At 42.3% G+C, this 22,790-nt stretch overlaps 1 protein-coding gene across 1 annotated transcript in view; it reads left to right on the top strand.

The window, feature by feature from the left end:
- USP12 (ubiquitin specific peptidase 12) overlaps window positions 1-11,305 on the top strand; it is a 47,374-nt gene extending 36,069 nt beyond the window's left edge. The window contains exons 5-7 of the mRNA XM_011231045.3: window positions 3,228-3,425; window positions 6,893-6,971; window positions 8,104-11,305. Coding sequence (XP_011229347.1) covers window positions 3,228-3,425; window positions 6,893-6,971; window positions 8,104-8,205 — 379 coding nt within the window. The 3' untranslated portion in view covers window positions 8,206-11,305. The remainder of the gene's footprint in view (window positions 1-3,227; window positions 3,426-6,892; window positions 6,972-8,103) is intronic.
- Window positions 11,306-22,790: the final 11,485 nt, after the last annotated feature.

The raw sequence follows: 22,790 nt of genomic DNA, 5'->3' as shown, positions 1-22,790 counted from the left end.
TATTGAAAGCTGAGACAGACTGAGCGCTAGGCTTTTGCGCCAAACATCAGCCAAGTTGTGAGTGCAAAGGAAACATCCTTGAAGGACATTAAAGGTGCTACTCCAGTGAGCACATGAATCATAAGAAGGAGAAACAATTTTATTGCTGATACTGAGAAATTCCGAGAGGAATTTGATCTCCTCTGGTGAGGAGATCAAACCAGCCCCAGCATCCCCTTAACCTGAAGCGTAACCCAGAGCAAGGCCCTAACTCTGTCATCCTGTGAGGGCTGCGAGAGGTGAGGAAGCGGCAGAAGGAAAGTCTGAAGCTGGCAGAGGTTGGTCCACGAGGTGTAAGGAGAGAAGTCAGCTCTGTAACATGAGGTTCAGGGTGAGGCAGCAAGTGCTGGTGGAGAAGCTGCAGCAAGTTCCCCAGAAGGTCCAGCTACCAGAGTAACGACGGGCTACACGCAACAACAGGTTTTCAGTGTGGACAAGACAGCCTTCTACTGGAAGAAGATGCCACTGAGGACACTCACAGCTGGAGAGGAGAAGTTAGTGCCTGGCTTCAGAGCTTTAAAGGACAAGCTGACTCTCTTGTTAGGAGCTAATGCAGCTGGTGACTTCAGTCGAAGCCAGTGCTCACTGACCATTCCGAAAATCCTAGGGCCCTTCAGAAGGACGCTAAACTCACTCTGCCTGTGCTCTATAAATGGAACCGCAAAGCCTGGATGACAGCACATCTGTTTACAACATGGTTTACTGAATACTGTTAAGACCTGGTCAGAAAAAAAAAAATTTTTTTTTCAAATATTGCTGCTCATTCATTGACAATGCACCTGGTCACCCAAGAGCTCTGACGTACAACGAGATGAACGTTTTCATGCCTGTTGACACAGCATCCGTTCCACGGCCCACGGTCAAGGAGTGATTTTGACTTTCCAGTTTTATTCTTTAAGAAATACATTTCATAAGGCTCTAGCTTTCATAGAAAGTGATTCCTCTGATGAATCTAGACAAAGTCAGTTGAATCCCTCCTGGAATGGGATGCTATTAAGAACAATGGAAAGAGGTCAAAATATCAACATTCGTTTGGAGTTTGGAAAAAGTCGGTTCCCACCCTCCCGGAGGACTTGGAGGGGCTCAGGGGTTAGTGGAGGCGGTCATTGCAGTGATGGTGGAAACAGCAAGAGAACTGGAGTTAGAAGTGGGTTCTGAAGATGGGACCTCAGTGCAGCGATCTCATGATCAGACTTGAATGGATGCGGAGCTGCTTCTCATGGATGAGCAAAGAAAGTGGTTTCTTGAGATGAAATCCACTCCTGGTAGAAATGCCGTGAAGGTCGTTGCAATGACCACAAAGGATTTAGACTCTTACATCAACTTAGCTGATAAAGCAGCAGCAGGGTTTGAAAAGACTGACTCTAATTTTGAAAGTTCTGTGGATGAGATGCTCTCGAACAGCATCGCATGATACAAAGAAATCCTTCATGAAAAGAAGAGCCAGTCAGTGTGGCAAACTTCATTGTTGTCTTTTAAGAAATAGCCACAGCCACCCCAACCTCCAGCAGCTGCCAACCACCCTGATGAGTCAGCAGCCATCAGCAGTGAGCCAAGACCCTCGTCCCCAGCAAAAAGATGATGTGACTTGTTGAAGTTTTAGATGATGCTTTGCCTTTTTTAGCAATGAAGTATTTTTTAATTAAGGTATCTGTTCTGTTTTTCTAGACATAATGCTGTTGTGCATTTAATAGATACAGTGTAGTGTAAATCTAAGTTTTGTATGCATTGGGAAACCAAAAGTATCATTTCACTGGCTTTTTGTGATATTTGCTTCACTATGGTGGTCTGGAGCTGAACCCACAGTATCTCTGTGATATGCCTGTGTCTTGGATTTTCCCAATTTTTCATGATATAAAATAACTCTAGAAGTGACTTTTTTTCAGAAGCCTTGTATTTGAGATGATATATTTCAGTTCTAGGTGTGGGATTACTGAGGCAAAGGCCATAAAGACTCTTACACTGCTAGATTTCTTTCCAGGAATGATTATCTGTTTATGTTTATTCTTGCTAATGTTTTTCAAAGGCCAGGATAGAATAGTAAATGTTTCTGGAATAATAAGCTGCCCACCACATTTAAGATTTGTAGGGTGCAGATTTAGTATAATGCTACAAAATGATTTTTGTTTTCACTTCATTAGAGGCAATGGCTTAGTAAGTTTCATTTTTTAATTATGAAAAGCATTTTGCTTCATTGAACATTTAGCATTCGCTTCTGCTACATTTGTCAAGTATCTGTCATGTGCCAGGCATGTTGCTTGATAGAGAAATAAAATGGAAAAAAAAAAAAAAGGTTTCTACCTGCCAAGATTTCAGATCCTAGAAGAGGAGAAAGACCCATAACCATCTAAATATTTTATGGCGTCATAAACCGTACACACAGTGAATCTGCGAAGTGCCGATGGCAGATTGAAGGGAGGAGGTGTTGATGCCAGGAGTTATAACATTTGAGCTGAGCCTTCATTCAGAAGCATAAACTGTCGTTAGATGAAGTAGGAGTGCAGAGGTCGTGTCAGGGAGAAATGGCATTTAAGGGCATAATACAGATTATTTAGAATGTGGAAGATGGACAGTGGTTTTACAGTTAAAGACTTATCTCCTAAATTTGCAGGTTATTTAACTCCCTTTCTAGGATGCATATAGTCATCATTCTTCATATGGAGTTATTTCTTATCTCTGGCAAACACCTTTCACGGAATGGTCTTTAATGCTTTTCCCATTGTGTCCCGTTCTCCATCCATTATTGAATTATATAGACTAGTAGAACCAGTGGCTTTCAGTGTCCACTCACATCCAAAGGCGTTAGCACCTTATGTAAGGAACTGGTTTTCCTCCACCCATCATTGGCATCATATGCAGTTAGCCTTATCCTTAGGGACCTGTATTTCAGAATAAGGATTTCTGAACAAAGGACTGATGCCGGTCCACCTATTTTGAAGGCGTATGGAGTAGAAAGTCAGATTGTGTCATTTGATGATGATGGGTGGGGTGGGATAGTCTTAAGATGTTCAGAATGTTGCTTTGCCATTAAAAAAATAATTGGTAGGAATATGCAAAAGTGGGCAGTGCTGGGCTATTAAAACCGACCATGAACTATTTGTTAGTGGAATCATAAAGTTTGATAGTTCTTTGAAGGACATGGTATGAATGCCTTTCATGAAATTTTGTTTCCATGTTTATTTGAATAGGATGAAAGTTAAAAAACTGCCCATGATTCTAGCTCTACACCTGAAGAGGTTTAAATACATGGATCAACTTCATCGATACACAAAACTGTCTTATCGGGTAGTTTTTCCTTTAGAACTTCGTCTGTTTAACACATCTGGTGATGCAACCAATCCTGACAGAATGTACGACCTTGTTGCCGTGGTGGTTCACTGTGGAAGGTAATTGCAGCCGTGGGCCGAGTGGGCGAGGGTCTCTGTCCGTGGGGCGGGCGTTCAGGACGGTCTCAAGGGCTTCTGCTGTAGCCCTTTCACTGTAGACCTTCTAGGGGCTTCAGCATCAGGATAACTTGATTCCAAAATGGGATGTTTCAGGTACAATGCATTTATCATTTTCTCCTTAAACTTTTATATATTGAAATACTGTTGCCCAGATTTGATTTTTATTTTTCTTCTGTCAATATTACTTTCAAGGAACTTTAAGACCTCTTAGTTTTTCTCTTTATTTCTTTTTTCTTTCCTTTTCTTTTTTTGCAGTAAAAAATGATGCCTAAATAGATTTTGTAAAATAAATTATTTCTGAGATGAATTGCATATGTTCATCATGTTAATGGTAATGAAAAAATTTTAAATGGCTTTGGAAATAATCTTTAAAGACAAATTTTCTGATTTTATTGATCAGTATGTTTATTTCCTGATAGTCAACTTAGTGTGCCATCTCATTCTATATATGTGCATTTATAAAAATAGCTCAGAAAAGTCTCAAAGCTACAGGAGCATCACACGGTCAAAATTTATATTTGGAACATGCAGTCTTCATTGATTGTTTAGAATTTCCTGTATAATTTAAAAACAGACACTCATTGTTTCCCCGCTGGCTTGGGGAAGCTTGTGCTAACAGCATGTTTCAGCCAATGAAAAAAGTCCTTGGCCTTCTCACCTTGAGCTGTCCCTCCCACCTTTCTGTTCAGAAAATGTACGGACAGCCCAGGTGGTAACCTTGCTGCAACTCCACCGTCCCCGTCAGCCTCCCTCCCTGTCCTCCGTCCTCAGCAGTAATCTTTCTTTTCCGCGTTTGGACCATCCTGTTTCTAAAGGAAGGCTGGAGACATCTGAACAGAGGAAAACCTTACCAGACAACTTAACCTTGGTGGAGTGATTCAAACCAGAGGTTTTGGAGTCAGAGAAACCTGGTTTTCGGTTCTCTTCCTGCCATTTATGGCTGGTGTGACTTTATACAGTACTCCCTGAATGTCCACTTTCTCTTGTGTAAAATGCAAGTCATATTAACAACCCCGCTGTGGTCTTAGGGTTAAAGGGGGAATGCAAATCACTTAGCTGTTCTTCTGTTTTCTTAACAATAACAACATCGTAATATTATCTTTTCTAACTTAACTGTTCCTTAGCCTCTTCAAATTTGGGGACGGTTACTAGTTTCACTTTCTTAGATTATGCTAGAGTTCTTGGAATTGCTCTGCTCACAAGACCGTGAACTCTGAGATTCCTGACCACAGCTGGGCCGGGCCCCCTCCCTGACTCCTTATTCCTCTTCTCTCACTGTGACTCTCCCTGCCTTCTTCCCCTCCCGGCCTCTTTCAACCTCTCTGGCAGCCATCCTGGGTGCTCTTCCCTCCAGCCCAGCCCCATCTGGTGCCACGCCTTTGTGTTCACATAACTGCTGGATGCGTCCTGCCAGCCATAACTTACCGCATGGTGCTACATTATATTTCTCAGATTGGAGGTCCGTTTCTGTTATGAGAACAGGCACGTCTTAAAACAGGAAATGATTTGTCCATTAACAGAAGATTAAAAACATTTTCAAATCTTATTTTTTATTTATCAGATTTATTCGTGGTTATGTTTCATGCGAGAGTAGGAAGGGCATACTTTGCCTGCGTCCTTCCGCTGTAGACGATGCTCATTGTTAGCAAGCCTGTGCCGCTCCAGCTCACGCGTTCTCACTCCTGAATGTCTGCTGTGTAGCAGGTTTCTAGCAGGTGCTTGCGGAATTACTACTCGTGTGATCCTTTCAGCCCATCTCAGGCTCCACTGTAACCTGCCTTCCCGGATTCCTCAGCCCTCTCCTTCCCACCTCCTCTCTCTCACTGGAGGGGGTCTGGGGGTTGCAGTACCCCTGCAGCTCTCCTTTTATATGCTGCGGGGCCCTGTATTGTGTTTGTGCAGGGTTCTCTCCCATACTCACAGTGTCTTCAGGCCGGAAGTTGTTGGTGCCTTTCTCATCCCCACAGCAGCCAACACAGTTATTTGCACGGGTGAGGCATTAATACATACTGAGCTGAGCACATCTTAGGTTGAGAATGCAAATCCCTAGCCCACGGCTTTCTTAGGTATGAGTTTATTAGCCTCGGCCCTTCCTCATCTTACTGGTTTCTGTAATTAACTTTTGTCTTTTGTTCTTCAAACTACCTCTTTGCCAGAGGAAAAAAGTTGCTTACCCTTTTCAAGCCTCACACCTACCAGCCCACCTGTTCCTTCCCTCTCAGGCTCTGTTCCTCAGCCTTTCTGGGATTTTTCTTTATGTTCACCACCTTAAAAATTAAAAAAAAAAATTCTTTCTCACTATAAAACACAAGACTCTTTAGATGAACCCTATAGAAATGGGGAAAATATTTTTTTTTAGTTTTTATTTTTAAATTTATTTTAGCATTAAAACCCTTTTAAAAAAAAAGTTCTGAGGTATTTCTTCTGTGGAGAAAGAGCGGTACTCTTGTTTATGTCATTTTGTCACCTGAGGTACTCGTCTCACCTAATAGGATCAGGGAGCCGAGACAAGGACACACAGGAGGCTGCTTATTCTATTATCTGATCTTGCTGGTCACCATAAACAGCAATTTGTGTTGAAAATTATCTCAAATTCTATAATAATTACAATGGAATTATAACTTAATAAAGAATTATGTAGAAGCTTTTATAATGAGTCATACTTAAACTGGGATAGATTAAAATCTTTGCCATGTCCTTTATAAAGCAAAGGATTTTTTTTTAAAGAAATAATCCCACTTGCATTTTATGCATTTTTAGATTTCTTTATTCCAGATTTGTTTAAAATGAGATGCAGGGGCAGTTCTAAGAATTATAATGATGCTAAGATCTAGGTGCTTTAAAATAGCACTAATAATACTAATAAAATGTCATTTGTTTTTAAAGAGGTTTACGAAGGTCAAGCTTGATTTCAGAACTATAGATGTGGTATCTTTGCTTTTTTAGGCATCACATGGTATCTTTCCTCAAGAGAAAAATTATGGCCAAGGGAATAAGACTTGAAAAAATTCTATATGTGTTGTTCTGTAGTTTAACCTGGGGTGCTATGACCTTCTACCGTTCTCCCCAAATGCTAAAAAATATATTTAATTTTTTATAGAAGCAAATTTGAAATTATTTTTAAAATTATAATTTAAAAATTATTACAAAGACAACAAATAATTTTAATAGCATAGCTTTATATAAATAGAATGCTGGTTATATCTCTCAAAGTAGAGTACTAGTTATTTGATTATAAAGTTGAATGCCAGTTCACATCAGTGTAGCTTGATATTTTGGGAAAGAATAGATAATAGTATTTTTATCAGTTTCAGTTACTCTCCTTTATAGAACATGAAGGTGAGGGCATAGAAGAGTGATCTTAATAAACATTGTATAAAATTAACTTCTCTTTCTCTTTGTTGTAGTGGTCCTAATCGAGGACATTACATTGCGATAGTTAAGAGTCACGATTTTTGGTTGTTGTTTGATGACGACATTGTAGAAGTAAGTAGTTCCCGAATTTCATATTTTTCTTCGAAGTTATGTGTGTGGTTTACTCTTCTCTTTTTCTCCCAGCGTCTCAGTCATACGACAGGTGACGAATATTGGATAGATGTCGAGGTCTTCAGATTGTAGTCGGATTCCTACTTCTTACTCCCCAACAGCCAATCCTGATGCTTGAATGGTCAGGTGACCTTCAAAATGCTTAGAATAAAACAAAGAAAAGCTTTCAACAAGAGAGTCAGTTTAAAAAAATCTTTTGTTGTCTACAAAAAAAGTTATTGAGCTATAATGTACATACAGAAAGCATACAGATCTTAAGCAGCACTTGAATTTTTTCCATGTGAGTGTGCACACACACGTATGGACGTGCACATACACACACTCTGTAGCCACTCTTCAGATCAAGGTAGAGAACGTTTTTAACAACCTTTGATAAGCCCCCTTGTCCTCATCCTGGTCAGTCTTCACAGCTTTCCTTCCCTCTCCTCACCATCCCCTGAACCCACTATTTGCCTCTGTTTGAATGTAAATGGACTCGTCCAGTATGACTTATTTTCTATCAAGCAGTTCATTCTAGTTGCCTATAGTAGTGGTTCTTTTTTATTGCTGTGTAATGTCCCATTGTAAGAATATAACAAGTTAGGAATTTGCCTTTTGTCCCTTACCGACTATTATTGATAAAACTGCCTTGATCACCACCCTTGTCTAATGCTGGACATACGCACCCATTTTTCGTGGGTGTATGTTAGGTAGGACCATACGAAATTGCCATTTTCATAGGTCACAAATGGTTGGGAATTGGTGGTTTCATATAGTTCAGGTAATTCTGTTCTCTAGGAATAGAATCGCTGGACCAAAGGGTAGTTGTATGTTCAGCCTTAGAAGATAATGCTAAACATTTCCCCAGAGTCTCTGTCCCATTCTACCTTCCTGCCAGCTATGTACAAGAGCCCTGTTTGCTTCACATTTTCACCAGTACTTGGCATGATCAGTCTTTTTCATTTAAGCCATTCTCATTGTGCAGAGCTGTTTTATAAACAAGAAAATGAAAGGCATGATTCTAAGAAATGTGGAAGACTTTACTGGACTGAAGAGCTCATTTCTGTACTAATATTTCCATTTTGCCTCACAGAAAATAGATGCACAAGCTATTGAAGAATTCTACGGGTTGACATCAGATATCTCAAAGAACTCTGAGTCTGGTTACATCCTTTTCTATCAGTCTCGGGACTGAGAGGGACCGTGATGAAGAGATTCTTTCTGCCTCATTTCTTCTCTGGTTATTTTGGAAAGGATCAAGCACTGATTTTTCAAGACGAGAAATGCAGGAAGCTCAGGGGGCGGTAGCACACTTTGCACACAGTAAAGCAAAGACTATGGATGAACACGCTCTTCCTATCATGGTAGTTGATTTATTTGCTCAGGTATCATGCTGTCCGTGCAGTTCCACACAGCCAGGAAGTGAAATCAGAGATAGCAGCTCCTCTTGTAAAACAGCCTTCCAGTAATTGACATGCATTTCTCTTTATTAATTGCACCAATACTGATTTGAACTCCTTGGGGGTGCAGTAGAAAGACTAGGAGTCCGTGCTAGGTGGTATTGATCATTTAAGGGGATCATACTGAACACACTGCGTAAATTTGCCCGTGTTGAAGGTACACAGAAGGAGTATATTCGGTGGTCTTCTCAAGCGTAAACCAGAACTACATTTGGGCCCAACACTTGCAGTTGCCTTCCTGATGTAAAAAACTAACAGATCACTGGAGTCTAGTGTCAGGAAGGCAAATATGTTCTGCTTCTCTGAAGAAGCTTATAATAATATACAGTATATGTATATGTAGGGAACAATTGGTCAAAAGTGGCTTTTTGTTTCCCCAAGGGGAAAGACTGGCTTTGTAATTATAATTTTTTCTTATTTATTTTACTTAAAACTGGTAGAGTCTAAGTATTGTGTGAAGTGCCCATGATTCTGTCCGTAAATTTGAGCATATTTTTATTAGTTTTTGTCAGTTTAAGTAGTCCTTTTGTTTGTTTCTATTTTTAAGATGAATTTTAAACTCTATTTTAAATCATAGGATACCTTAAGAAAAATTTGCAACGAGAGGAGGTAAATATTCTTTTTCAGGAGGAACTGATATCTCTGGCTAAATATTTGTCCTTTTGTTATAGTTTATAAATCAGTTATTCAGCTTTAATTTCAATACCATAAAAAAAAACTATCAAAAATTCCCTGTCACAGTTGGAACAAAAAAGGAAGTTGTGGCTCCATGGTGGTGCCCCAATCTTGAGAATTCTTAAGTACTCTAACCTTTCAAGCTGAGGCCATGTTTGGAAAATTGGTGTCATAGCAATTATGTTCTTTTCAAATGTCGTTCTTTACCGTGGAGAGAAGTAATCTGTCAGAACCCCAGCAGCCCGCGTGGCTCACTATGAACCCGACGAGGAGGAAGTGTTCGTGACGCAGGCCAGGAACACTCCAAGCAAGTGCTTTTCTCCCTCCGTCCCTCCCTTCATCTTTACAAATCTACTGGAAGAGTGTTCAGAAAGTACACTTTGCATTTGTTAAGACTTCCTTCTGTTGGGAGTTTTAAGAAGTAATATATGTAATGTAAAATGTATGTGAACCATTGAGGTCGACACTTTTCCACGCATCAGTAAGTTGTCTGACGGTGGCCAAATGTAGCGTGCAAGAAATAATTGAATATATATTCAGAATAATAGCGATCAGGCCTTGGATGTTCTTTAAGTCCTTTTAGGCAGTAATTTTTTTTTAATTGCTGTAATTTTCTAAACTTCTTTTACTAATACTGTTGAATATGAAAAAAAATTAAATTTTTTGTCTGCTGCTATTTATTAACATTTATTATCTGTATCTTTTAGCTCAGGAAATGACTTCACCTATTCGTTCCATGAACTGATCTTTAACAGGGTCACTTGGCTAATTGGGCTGTTTAAACAGATGTGCTGGGAGAAAATGATGATGTATTTTGACAACTCACTTTTTAAGATTATAGTTGCTAAAGCCTTACGCTGGCTGGAGTGGGTTTATACAAATTACGTAGCCTGCCCAGTGACAACATTGCACAGAGAATCATGACCGAGAATGTGGGGAAGGTCACAGACGTGGAAGAGGATACATTTTTTTATTTTGAGGGCTTACACCAAATTGTCTTGGAATTCGAGGCTGTGTTTCTGCAGCTTTCAGTGCAGAGAAAGATGTAAAGTGAGGCTGAGTCAGTTTTTACTTGAGTCAGGCCACAGCATGGATAAGAGAGATAGATGAAGTCATTTGCATAGAGGTACAGCATTGGAATACTACGCTGTGTTTGTTTCTACATTTTGCATTTAAAAAATACAGTAAAAGCAAGGTTGAATTTCATATTAAAGCAAGTTCTAGCATTTTTATTGAGTTCCTTGGTAGTCACACACTGTTCACATCTACACCGTGTTTAATAGTATGATTTGTCAGGGGAGGGACTGTGGGGTGATGGTTCTCAATTTCCTTTTTACTCTTAGTACAGCTGCATCTACATAAAATGTTTTGAAGCTTATCAGAAACTCAGTATACTTTAAAAACATAGGGTTAGGGTTGGGGGGAAAAATGCAGGTATTGAGTAAGAGAAGTGACCCATATAGAAAGCATTGTGAGGTTGTGTGTTGGTTGACTGTGATTGAAATGAGGGGGTGGGGTTAGGTTGTAAATGGTGGCTGATTGCTCTCTAACCATGTACATGTTTGTTGGGATGGCTGTCCCATATTTTTTGTATATTGGGGTAAAAATTTCTATAAATTATCGTAACTGAAAGTAAATATTCTAAATTAAGTCTCACTGCCAAGTCATATGGCTTCTGTCTTGGAAACTTTACCTTTAGAAGATTGCTTTAAGACAGGGGCTGTGAGACCAGGAAAAGGGAAAAAAGGAAATGTGTAATATATGGGTCTTGTTGCCTCTAACCATCAGTATCGGGTTTTTTCTTTTCCGTGATGGCAGTAGAAAGACCTCACTTTCATAACATACTACTCTTGATACTTTCTTTAAGGATACTTTTCATTAAAGATTCTCTCATGAGGTATTTAACTGGGAGCCGGGAGGCTAAGGCGCTCAGGTCCTGGCTCTTCAGTGAATTTAACTGTGTGACCTTGGGTCACTTAACCTCTCTGTGCTTCAGTCTCCCTATCTTGTAAAATGGGAGTAATACCTACCTCACAGGGTTGTTGTGGGGATTAATTAGATATAATGTCTATAAAGCATCTAAGGTTCTTGAAGAAGGCGCTATATAAATACAAAATAATATCTATTAAAGTTGGTTTATTTGTGCTTGTGGGTTTTTAAGTGTGTGTTTTCTTTTTTGCCTAAAATGTCTTTGCAAATTAGAAGAAGAGTTGACTCATGAACAACATGGTTTGGGCTGCGTGGGTCCACTTGTAAGTGGATTTTTTCCGATAAAGATAGTACTATGAACGCAGTTTCTCTTAGGATTTCTCTTCATATTTGCTTTTCTCTAGCTTTGTTGTAAGAACACAGTATATAAAACATACAAAATGTGTGTTAATGGCCTGTTTTTGTTGTTGGTAAGGCTTCAGGACAACAGGCTAGTAATAGTTAAGTTTTGGGGGAGTCAGAAGTTAGACGAAGCTTTCTTGACTGCTCAGACATGGTGCCCCTAACCCCTGGGTTGTTCAAGTTCAACTGGATACACGGGGAACTGCCTTACTGCTTTTGCTGTGAACTTACTACTTCTGTTACCCAAAGAGATTTTCCCAGAACAGCATCCGTGTGTGTAATATGGCACATGCAATGACGAGCCTACATGTAATCCTCACGTACCTTGCATCTGTCTTTACATAGTAGCGTTTACAAATCCCAAGTTTAAAAATGTAACTTTAGCGTCATAGAATCTTAGAGAGGCAAATACGGTAAAAGGCGGTATTTTCAGCGCTCCTCGTCCCTGCAGGGCAGTGATTGCTCCTGCAGAGTCTGTAACTTGGGAGTGTTCCCACCTGTGCCTGAGCATTAAACCCTGCTCGCCTGCTGAGTGACTTTGTCAGTAGTTATCAATACTGCCTTTGTATGTAGTCCGCCTTCCTCACTCTGGGGAGACCGTCCTGGAAACACCCTTGTTTATTCATCTCTCTGAAGGAGTGTTCTTACGATACACACAGTAACAGGGGAACCAGACCGTCACTGGGGACCTAAGATGACATTCTCTCTTAAACATCTGTATCACACACTTCGTATTGAAATCTTAATAAATAAAATTCCCTGTACTCGAGAGCTTTTGGAGAACTGTTGCAAAGCCAACACTGCTCCTCCCGTTTTTCAAGTTCCCTTGTTACCCAGTACCTGTTTCTGTTCTGACGCTTTTTTTTTTTACCTTTGTTCATTTATGTTTTCTACAATAACATACTACCTTTTTTTATTTCCAGAGCTGCTAAAACAACAACCCATCGTTTGTTGGTTGATGGCATGATAGGCCCTATACTCAGCGTTTTACTTTTTCCTTTTTAATGCTGATCTTGACGATGACCTCAATGAATGAATTCATGATATCCTCATTTTACAAACCAAAGTCGCTCAGCTGGAACGTAGCAGATACAGGTTTCAAGTTGGTAGAACTTATTGCCCAGCCAGTGTTTTATTGTGGAAAATACACACGACATACAATTTGCCATTTTAACCATTTTTAAGCGTGCAACGGAGTGACATTAAGCACATTCGCAATGTTGTGCAACTCACCATTGATTTCTAGGATTTTTCATCTTCCCAAACAGAAACTCTGTACTCATTAAATAAAACTCCCCATCCCCCCCCACCAGCCCCTAGTAATTCCTTTTCTTCTTTTTGTCTTTACGACTTTGACTGCTCTCGGTAACTCATATGAGTGGAATCTTACAGTATTTATACTCTTCGGTCTGGCTCATTGGGCTTACATAACATTTTCAAGCTTCATTCATGTTGAGGCACGTGTCAGCATCTCCTTCCTTGTTAGGACTTGGTGGTATTCCATTGCATGTGTATTCCACATTTTTATCATTCATGGACATTGGGGTGGTTTCTGCTTTTGAGCTATTGTAACGCCACTATGAACATGAATGTACAAATACCTGAGTCCCTGACTTCAGTTCTTTTAGGTATATACAAGAGATGGCTGGATTGTGTGGTAATTCTTTTTAAATTTTTTTTTTAAGATTTTTTTTTTTTTTTGAGAGGGAGGAAGAGAGAGACTGAGAGAACGAGTGGGAGGAGGGGCAAGGGAGAAGCAGACTCCCTGTGGAGCAGGGAGCCTGATGCAGGACTCAATCCCAGGACCCTGGGATCATGACCTGAGCCGAAGGTAGACGCTTAACCGACTGACCCCCCAGGAGGTCCGTTTTAACTTTTTAAGGAACTGTTTTCCATGCTGTTTTCTATGCCCCTTTACCTTCCCCACCAGTGGTGCACCCGCACTGCAGTTTCTGTATATCCCTGCCAGTGCTTGATACCCTCTCTGGAGGGTTTTGGTAGTGGCCATCCCAGCCGGTGTGAGGGGATCTCACTGTGGTTTCTGATTTGCATTTCCCTGATGATGACTGATGTTGAGCATTTTTCATGGGCTCCCTGGCCATTTGTATAACTTCTTTGGAGAAATGTCTGTTTAAGCTCTTTGTCTATTTTTAAAATTGGGCTGTGTATTTTTTTAAAATTGGATTATTTATAGGGGTTCTTTATAAGGGCTGCATAGTAATCCCTTTTCAGAGCTATTTTCTCCGTTTCTTCTCACTCTTACTGGTCGTATCCTTTGATGCACAGATTTAATTTTGATGTAGTCCAGTTGATCAATTTTTTTCTTCTGTTGCCCGTGCTTTTGGTGTCCTAAGAAATCACTACCAAATCCATTGTCAGGAAACTTCCCCTCTATGTTTTCTAGTAAAAGTTGAAGGGTTTTAGCTCTTACATTTAGGTCTTTGATCTATTTTTAGTTAATTTTAAAATATGGTGTTAGGTGAGGGTCCCACTTCATTGTCTTGCACGTGGATATCCAGTTTTCCCAGCACTACTTGTTGAAAAGACTTTTCTTTCCCCATTGAATGATCTTGGCATTTTTATCAAAAACCCATTGGCCATATATGTGAGGGTTTATTTCTGGGCTCTGTTTTATTCCACTGGTCAATGTGTCTGTTCTTGTGCCCCTACAACACTTTTTATTACTGTAGTAAGTTTTGAAATCAGGAAGTATGAGGCCCCTAACTTTTTTCAAGGTTGTTTTGGCTGTTTGGGGTCCCATGAAATTTCATACAAATTTTAGGATTTTTTAAAAAAAATTATGCAAAAGTTGCTGTTGAGATTTTGAGAGGGATTGCATTGAATCTGTCTTCCACAAACACAAGATGTCTTCTGTTTATTTGTGCTGCCTTTAATTTCTTTCAGCAATATTTTATTTATAGTTTCAATGTAACAATCTTTCATCTGCTTGGATAAGTTTATTCCTAAGTATTTTATGGTTTTGATGGTATTGTAAATGGATTGTCCTCTTAATTTTCTTTTTCGGATTGTTCATTGTTAGTGTAAAGAAATGCACCTGATTTTTGTATATTGATTTTACATCTTGCAACTTTGCTGAATTTGTTTATTCTGACAGTTTTGGGGGAATCTTTAGGGTTTTCTACATCTAAGATCACGCATTTGCAGATAGATAATTTTACTTCCATCTTTTTCAAATTTGCATGCCTTTTATTTCTTATTGTCGCCTTATTGCTCTGTCTAGAACTTTCAATACTGCAGTGAATAAAAGTGGTGAAATCAGGCATCCTTACCTTGTTCCTGATCTTTGAGAAAAAGCTTTCAACCTTGCACCTCTGACTGTGATGTTAGCCGTGCGTTTTTCATGTATGGCCTTCATGTTGAGGAAGTTTCTCTTTTATCTCTAGTTTGAGTGTTTGTATCAAGAAAGGGTATTGAATTTTGTCAAATGGCTTTTTCTGTATCATTGAGATGATCCTGTAGGGGGTTTTTGCTTTGTTTTGTTAATGCATTACAGTGATTTTCGTATGTTGAACAATCCTTGCATTTTGGGAATAAATCCCATGTGGTCTTGGTATATACAATCCCCGTAATATGCTGCTGAATTCGCTTTGTCAGTACTTTGAATGTGATTTTTGCATGAATATTTTAAGGGACACTGGTCTGTAGTTTTTTAAATTATCTTCGGCTTGGGTATCAGGGTAATGCTGGCTTCATAGAATGAGTTAGGAAGTATTCCCTCCTTTCCCACTTCTTGGAAGAGTTGGAGAATATCCAAAGATTTTTACAAATAACCAATACTTACGTGCTCACTGTAGGTCATTATGAAGAAAGGGGAAGGTGTAGTCTTTGCCCTTGAGAAATCTACCACCTAGGAAGGAGTCAAAGGAAACAGCTTGCTGGAAAAGTCAGCTGTATGCTTCAACAGAGACACAGCTATTCAGAATAGGTGGAGAAGATGGAGTAGAAAGGTATCATTGACAACCACAGAGATGCAGTCAGATTGCTAAGCCCACAGATCTGGAAGTCAAAAACAGTCAAAGGGATTGGAGATACTAAATATAATAAGAATTTAAGAATGTTAAAGTACTCTTCGGTAACAGAATTTCTAAGCCTGCTCCAAATACTTATTTCCCACCCTCGTTCCCTAAGGAGAGGCTCTAACTTAACTCAGGAATTCACCCAGGCAGCTACTATGGATCTGATTCCTGAGGAAACCAGCTTACGCTATCCCGCATCATATGTTGCTTATTATAATTCACCTTAATAATTGATTCCTTTCTTGAATTTCCTCACCTGTTGTCAATGATTTGCCCCATAATTAAACCCTGACATTAAGATTTAATTAAAACTTCCTACCTCCTAATTGTTTTAAAATAAGCAAAATTCTGTTTCAAGTTCAAGAAAAGTAGTCCCACTATACTGATTCCCAAGTCTGGGCGATGAGCAGAATCACTGGGGAGTTGTACAGATGTTCAGGTGCCTGAGACCCACCCCCAGTGATTTTGATTCTCTGGGGAGGAGAAATCTAGTTCTGTAAAGTTCACAGATGCTTCTAATCATCCGGGTTCGGGACTCCCTGGGGTAGAACTCCTCTCAAGGTCTATATCATTTTTCTGTAAGGTCATTGCCAGTCTGGAGTTGACCTGGAACATTATCAAAAAACCAAATTACTTAAGGAATGGTCATGGGAAATTGAAAGGGAGCGGGAGGGACAGTTGTCTTTACAGCATTTGAAAGGTTGCCATCTGGAGGATGTTTTGCTGTTGTGGTTCAACCGGGACGCAGAGGTGGAAAGGGCAGAGGCCATGTTATGTACAAGGAAAAGCCTTCTGGTTGTTCAGCAGTGAGAGCAACCGACAAGCTAAGAAATGAAGGGTCAAGCTTTTAGTGCCATTGACTGTTTGTAGGTGGGGCTCTTAGCTGGCTAGGAGACTGTGCCAGAGAGCCTTCTGCTTCCCAGAAGAGGCAGGAAGATGGAGGACGAGCAGCTAGCCAGATTTTGTATTCCAGGGCTCATACTTAGTTCTGTATCCACATGTAGTTGGACGTAGAGTGCTGTCATTTACTGTGGGGAGAACTTAGGTTGCCAGTCATCGTCAGGATGGAAAGCACCCTGTCACCAGTCGCTAACTTGAAAGGAGGGAGGTGGGTTGAATAAAACACATCAGTCTCAAGGTTTCAAACGTGGCTGTAGGGGAATTCATTTTGCCTTCAGTTGGAGCTGGCAGGACGGCCATGGGTGAATCTACCCTCAGAAATACAGTGCTTCCCACCATCTCTCCAAACACTTTCTTTTGAAGATCCTTCAGGTCCTTTGGATTTAGGGACCTCTGAATTGTGGCTGACGTTAACAGAAGACCTATTCAACTGACTGAGATGTGACCTGCTCACCTTCCATGAGGGACACCCTGCTTGCCCCAAAATCCGGGAATTCACATGTTAGGTCATTTATAAATAAAATTACGGAAGAATAAAGTACAATCTTGACTTTACTGTACTCAGCCATGTCATTACAAAGTCTTTCTCCAACCCTTGCAAGGCCCAGAGATAAGAGAGTAGAAGCATGTCATCTGTGCACAGTTTGGGACAGACCCAAAGATTGGTTGTCTTGTTTTTAACTGAAACTTCTGTTTGCTGGGAGACTTTCCCTTCACGTAGAAACCATTTTCCAAACGGTGTTTATTTTCGGCTGCAGAAATGAACATTTTCTTGGCTGGACTTTGGCTGGTTTTGTTTAACCTGCCAGAGTTCTTGCACGGATTTTAAGGAAAAAAACAGGGATGTTAGAATGATGAGGAAGGTAAACTTGCAAAATTGCGTGTCAGTGGGTTAGATTATTAGATGTAATAATGGAAGCTTCAGGAAACATAACCACAGGGAAGCTTCCTTTTTCCCCAGTGTTACATATATTTATCATTCTAAAAATCTTATCAGTTGCATTCTGTTCAACAGATGTATTTTTAAATTCCTGTCATGAACACAGTAGGGGCAGTGTCGTATCTGATTTCTGTACATCATATATGCTCTATATACTGCTATTGATTAGAACTGATGTGGAATTGCATTAACTCACTGAATGGCAAGGTTCCAAACTGGAATCAGGTGTATGAGGCTCTGCCAAAGCGGGCAGGGGTGGCAAGATTTGTCCTCCCAGAAGATACTCCTGGCTGTGGTGTGGAGAAGGGCATGGAAGGAGCCAGAGTGGGTGTGATGAGGCCTCGGGGACAGGACCTGGCATTGAGTTAGCTGGCTGGGGACAAGGGAAGAGGCATGGCAGGGAGGACTGCTAGCTCGCACAACTGGGAGGAGAGAAGCCCTCTGCTGGGAGCCCACGGAAACGCCCAGGCTTGGGGGTCAGCTCACGGTACCCCGTGCTATGGAGGCACCACCATTTGGTGATAAGCATTTGCTCTTCTGGGACCGGGACCGACGTTGCCGGGCGGTGTGGGCGGGCCCGGCCGTGGACGCGTGTGCGGGGCGAGACAGTCACGTGCTCGGGCCCTACCCCCCGGGCTGTACCCCACGCGCCGCACGTGCAGCGCTGTGACGTCAGCAGTTAGGATTCGGTAAAAAGCTGAAATTGCCCTTCTGAGGTAACTACTCTGTTTTGATGAACTCGCTGCATCTCTCACAGAGTCTGCAGTGATTTTGAAGCATTTGAGAACTGAGGACAGACCGATAGAATTTGCAGCCTCACATTGAAGAATGTTGGGTGCCCTTTGAAAGCTTTTCCTGGCGATAATTGTATCATTGGATCTGGCATAAAAATAACTTCCTTTCTTTTATGGAAAGTTGATACATTTTAGGGCCCCTGGAGACGCCTGAGGATAAGAAAAAAATAAAATGCAGTTGACGGGCAACTTGAAAACTTCTGGAAGGAAGTTCTGCACAATGAAGGCACTGCTGGGAGACAGATGAAAGCCGGGTCTAGAGAGATCTGAAGACACTCCCCGCAGCTGGCCGCTGCCCTCGGTGGGATCAGAGGGTGCCGTGCCGTTCGGTCCCACCTGCTGTGTCTCTCCCGGAGAACCTTCTCGAGTGTCTCGGGCAGAGGTCTCTTGGTGTCTTTCCCAGCACCAGGCCGGGTCTGAACTGTTGATCACTCGGTGACCATCATGTTTACCGCCCGCCTTGCGTGTCACGTCCTCACACGCACTGCAACAGACTGCAAACGAGCTGACCCTTCCAGACTCAGGCCCTGAGCCAGCCTTCCTTGTTCATAAAATGGCAGAAGTAACAGTATCTCATAGGACGGTTGTGAAGCGGACTCGAGATACACTTGGCAACGATTGTGCTAAGAGTGTTGTCTAGATGCTTAGGCTGAAACCCCACACTAATTTCTCAGGTCCTTCATGACTTCGGGGAGGGAGGCATTATGGGAAAAGCATCGTATCCATTGTTGCAAGGGAATAAAGATGACAAAAACACGATTACTGTTCTCATGGAGCTTACAGTGTAGAACATGAGTTCATTTAAAAAAAACAAGACGAAACGTAAGTGGAATGTTCGGAAGGAGTTTAGAGGCCACGTGGTGTGGTTGAGAGCGTAGGTTCTAGAGGCGGACCGCCTTCACAGCCCTGTGCCACCACTCCCCGTGTTCGCTTGAACAGACTCCTGTGCTTCAGGCGTCGTTTATAAAATAGGGAAATTTTGTGGGTGGCTACTGAGCTCATAGTGTGACAAGGATTCAGGGAGTGAGGATTACTTTGGAGGTGCTCAATAAATGGTAGCAATGATGTATTTATTCAGTACATATTTCCATGTCTACTATGCGCCAGTTGCTGAGAACACAACGTTGAAGGAGACTTTGTATATTCAGGTCAGCGAAGGAAACAGACAAATCAATAATTAATTGCAATGATACAGAGTGTTGAGAGCCATAATGGGAACATAAATAAGATAATGTGGGAACAGAGGAAGAGCATCTAAATCAGATTGCTGGGCAGGGAAGGCCTCCCAGAGGAAATGCTACTTGAACGGAGCTTTCAAGAAGTAAGGTTATTCGGATCCAGGAAAAGGGGGGGAGCCATCAGGTTTCAAGAAACAGGATGTGGGAGGGCACCTGGCACGGAAGGGCATTGCATATTTGGGCAGTGTGGGTTTCATGTGGCGAAAGCAGAGTGCATTTGGCAATATGGAGCAAGAAAGAGTTCTAAATCCAAAAGGCCTGATTTATTAAGCTAATAAGTTTGGATTTTATGAAAATGGACTAAAATTCGGAAGGATTTCAAGTAAATGACTAATTTCTCAGAATGACTTTTTGGAAAGATCATCCCTCCAGACGTCAACTGGGATGTCAATCCCTCCAGATTGGAAGGGGAAGAACAATGAGAAGCTTGTAGGAATCCAATCAAGAAGGCAGGAGTGCCTGGTCAAGGTGACATCAGGAATGGAGGTGGGGGCGGGGCTGGGACACAAGATACTGAGGTAAAATCTAAAGGACCTGATTGAGGAATTAGCTGTAGAAGCTGGCGGGGGGAAGGTTCCACTTGGCCTCTGAAGTTGGTGTTCTCCAGGGTTCTCTTCTAGGCCATTTGCTCCCTTCTCCTCACACTTTTGGACAGCCTCATTCTCTCCCACAGCGTCAGTCATCACCCGACGCCAGTCACTACCAGAGCCTTATCTCTGGCCCACGCATCCAGTCATGTCTCCTGGGCAGCTGCACCAAGATGTTACAGACACACCTCAAACTCAACTCATAGACAGGCAGCTGGGATCCAAGAGAGCAAGGCGGAAGTCCGCGGCATTTTAATGATCTCTCCTCAGAAGTCACATAGCATCACTTTGGCCTGACAGCATTGGTTGAGTCGCCCCACAGCTTCACCCAGATGGAAGGGAAGCAGACATGAATCCCATCACGTGGTGGGAGGGATGTCATCGTCACACCCCAGGAAGGGCAGGTGGGATGGGAGATAGTGTGGCCATCTTTGGGAAGTCCGGCCTGCCACAGTCAATCTCCCGTTTCTTCTCTGTTTGACTTTGCTGAGGAGAGCTGTCATCTAGAGAGCATGTTTATTGAGTAAAAGCATTTTGGTTATGCCCCTCACTAGATGTTCAAGGTGAAGAGGAAAGAGCGAAAGAGCAGAAAGGAGTTCTGGGCCTGGAGATGCCAATAGGGAAAGGCGTTGGGAGCAGGTCACATCATGTAAGGGGGGTTCACCGCCGGGGGGATTAGACTTCCCACAGATGCGTCTCTGGGTCTGGTGCTGCTGTGAGCGCACAACATAGAAGCAGGAAGAGGGCGTGTTGTCTTGCACATAGCGAGCGGCACACACAGGCACGCCCCTTCTGCAGTCTGTGTAGACAGAACACTGACAGATGGGGCCCCTTTGCCCTAGGACAGTCCACCATGAACTCCTGCATGTGGGCCAGCAGGCTAAGGATGCACCAGAAAGTGAACAAAGAAACTTTGGTTTGGAGGCAATATCTGTCATCTTTTGGCGTCGAAGTATTAAATAAAATCAGCCAACACATTAGTTGCCGAAGTTACAAATCCATCTCTTTTCAAAGACCTAGTGCTCCAATAAGTAGAATTTCTTCAGCTCTAGGTATACGAGAGAGAAACCAAGCACAGGTGGGTAGGCATTTAAAAATAAAACAGAAGATTGAAAACAGGTTTACTAATAAGGGTTCCATTATGCTTAAGAGAAAAACATGTCGGCCTCCTTGAAAAAGGGTGTTACTCAGACGCTCTGGACAGATACTTAAACTGAGGAAGGGGTCATTCATTCATTACTTCATTCAAGAAATATGTGTTAAGCAGGTAATGTGTCCTCAGCACTATTCGGAGCAATAAAGAGGTGAATGAGACTGGCTGCCTTCAAGGAATTTATGCTCTAATGGGGGCAAACAAGACAGAGCATTAGATACTGCGGGGTGTGGGAAGGGAATGAACGGGGCTGTGTGTTACAGTGACTGAACTGAGGAGGCCTGCCATAGATGGGGTGACAGGCAAGGCCTCTCTGAGGGGCTGAACTTGAAGGGTGAGAAAGAGTCAGCTGTGCCAAGTGCTGGGTGGAGAGCATCCCCGCCACAGGGGTGGCCAGCAAACACACAAGCCCTGAAATGGGAGCAAGTTTGCACTGCAGAGCGAGGTCGTGTGGCTGATTCGTTGGGAATCCTAAACACGAATGGCTTTACTGCTGTGTTCAGACAGCGAGGTTTTTTGCTGAGCGTGAAAGTTTGAATAGTCACTAGGTGGGGATTTTAAAAACGACTTAAAAATTATTACATCCGTTTTCTGTGCACATTGTAGAATCTTTGATGGATAGAATGAAGAGGAAATCAAACAGCTAGCTAGTTTTTTCAGTGCCGTTCCCTGAGTAAAATGTCTTTTCCCCACCGAGTTGATAAAACGCCGTCTCTGTGGCATACTGAAATCCCACACGAGCCCATGGCTCCTCGGGACCCTCTCTTCAGTTCCAGCAATCTGCCTGTCTAGTCCTGATCCCAGGGCCCTGCTGTTTGAATTGCCCAGCTCCTTTGTCTCAGCTGCACCTTCTTGAAAACTAGCATAGACAACGATCTAGCAGTGCTTAGTGTTTGAGTCTTTAATAGGTTGTCACAGAACACGACTAACGTCCCACGGAATGCGTGTGTTCCCTGGATCTCAGTTTGAGAAATACTAAGCTTGTACTGCCTTGCTTCGGAAAGGACTAGCAGGCCTGGAGTTGACTCTGGAAGAAGACAGATTCGCACAACATTTATACGTATCAGGCATTGTACAGCATGCTTTCGGGGAAAGCATCTCTAATCCTTACCTCCGCCCTTTGGAGTAGCTATGACGCCCTCTGTTTTACCGGGAAGGGTCCGCGAGGTCAAGGGGTTGTGTTCTCATGGATGTCTAATAGATACCAAGCAGTGTGCCAAGTGCTCTGGGTGGAAACATACTTCTGCCCACATCCTGCTGCACTCAAATCGGACTGCTTGACGTACCCCCACATACTAAAAATAACAGCCGATCTTTGTGGAGCACTCCTATGTGCGAGAATCGGGCCTCGCCCGCCGCGTGCATTATCTCATCCTGCCCTCCCACCGTGGGATGGTTTTCTCCTGTGGGAACTCCAGCTTGCTCATAAGTGGCATGGGAGATAGTGTAGCAAGCTTGAAGGGAGGCAGAGTGCTTCTCATTTTGCAGGTGAGGCGATGAGGATGGGAAAGTTAACGTACTCACTGGCAGAGCCACTCACCTAACAAAGTGGCGAGGCTGAGATCTGGACCCAGGAGAAGCAGGTTTGGAGTCCATCCACGGCCCCGTGGACTGTCCCCCAAGTCCTGAGCTTTTCGGCTTTGGGTCCTTAGAGCATGTCACTGC

This window comes from Ailuropoda melanoleuca, chromosome 7 (assembly GCF_002007445.2).
Source record: "Ailuropoda melanoleuca isolate Jingjing chromosome 7, ASM200744v2, whole genome shotgun sequence".
NCBI classification, from domain to species: domain Eukaryota; kingdom Metazoa; phylum Chordata; class Mammalia; order Carnivora; family Ursidae; genus Ailuropoda; species Ailuropoda melanoleuca.
Note: the sequence above shows the minus strand (reverse complement) of the source record. Positions and strands in the feature narration are given on the sequence as shown.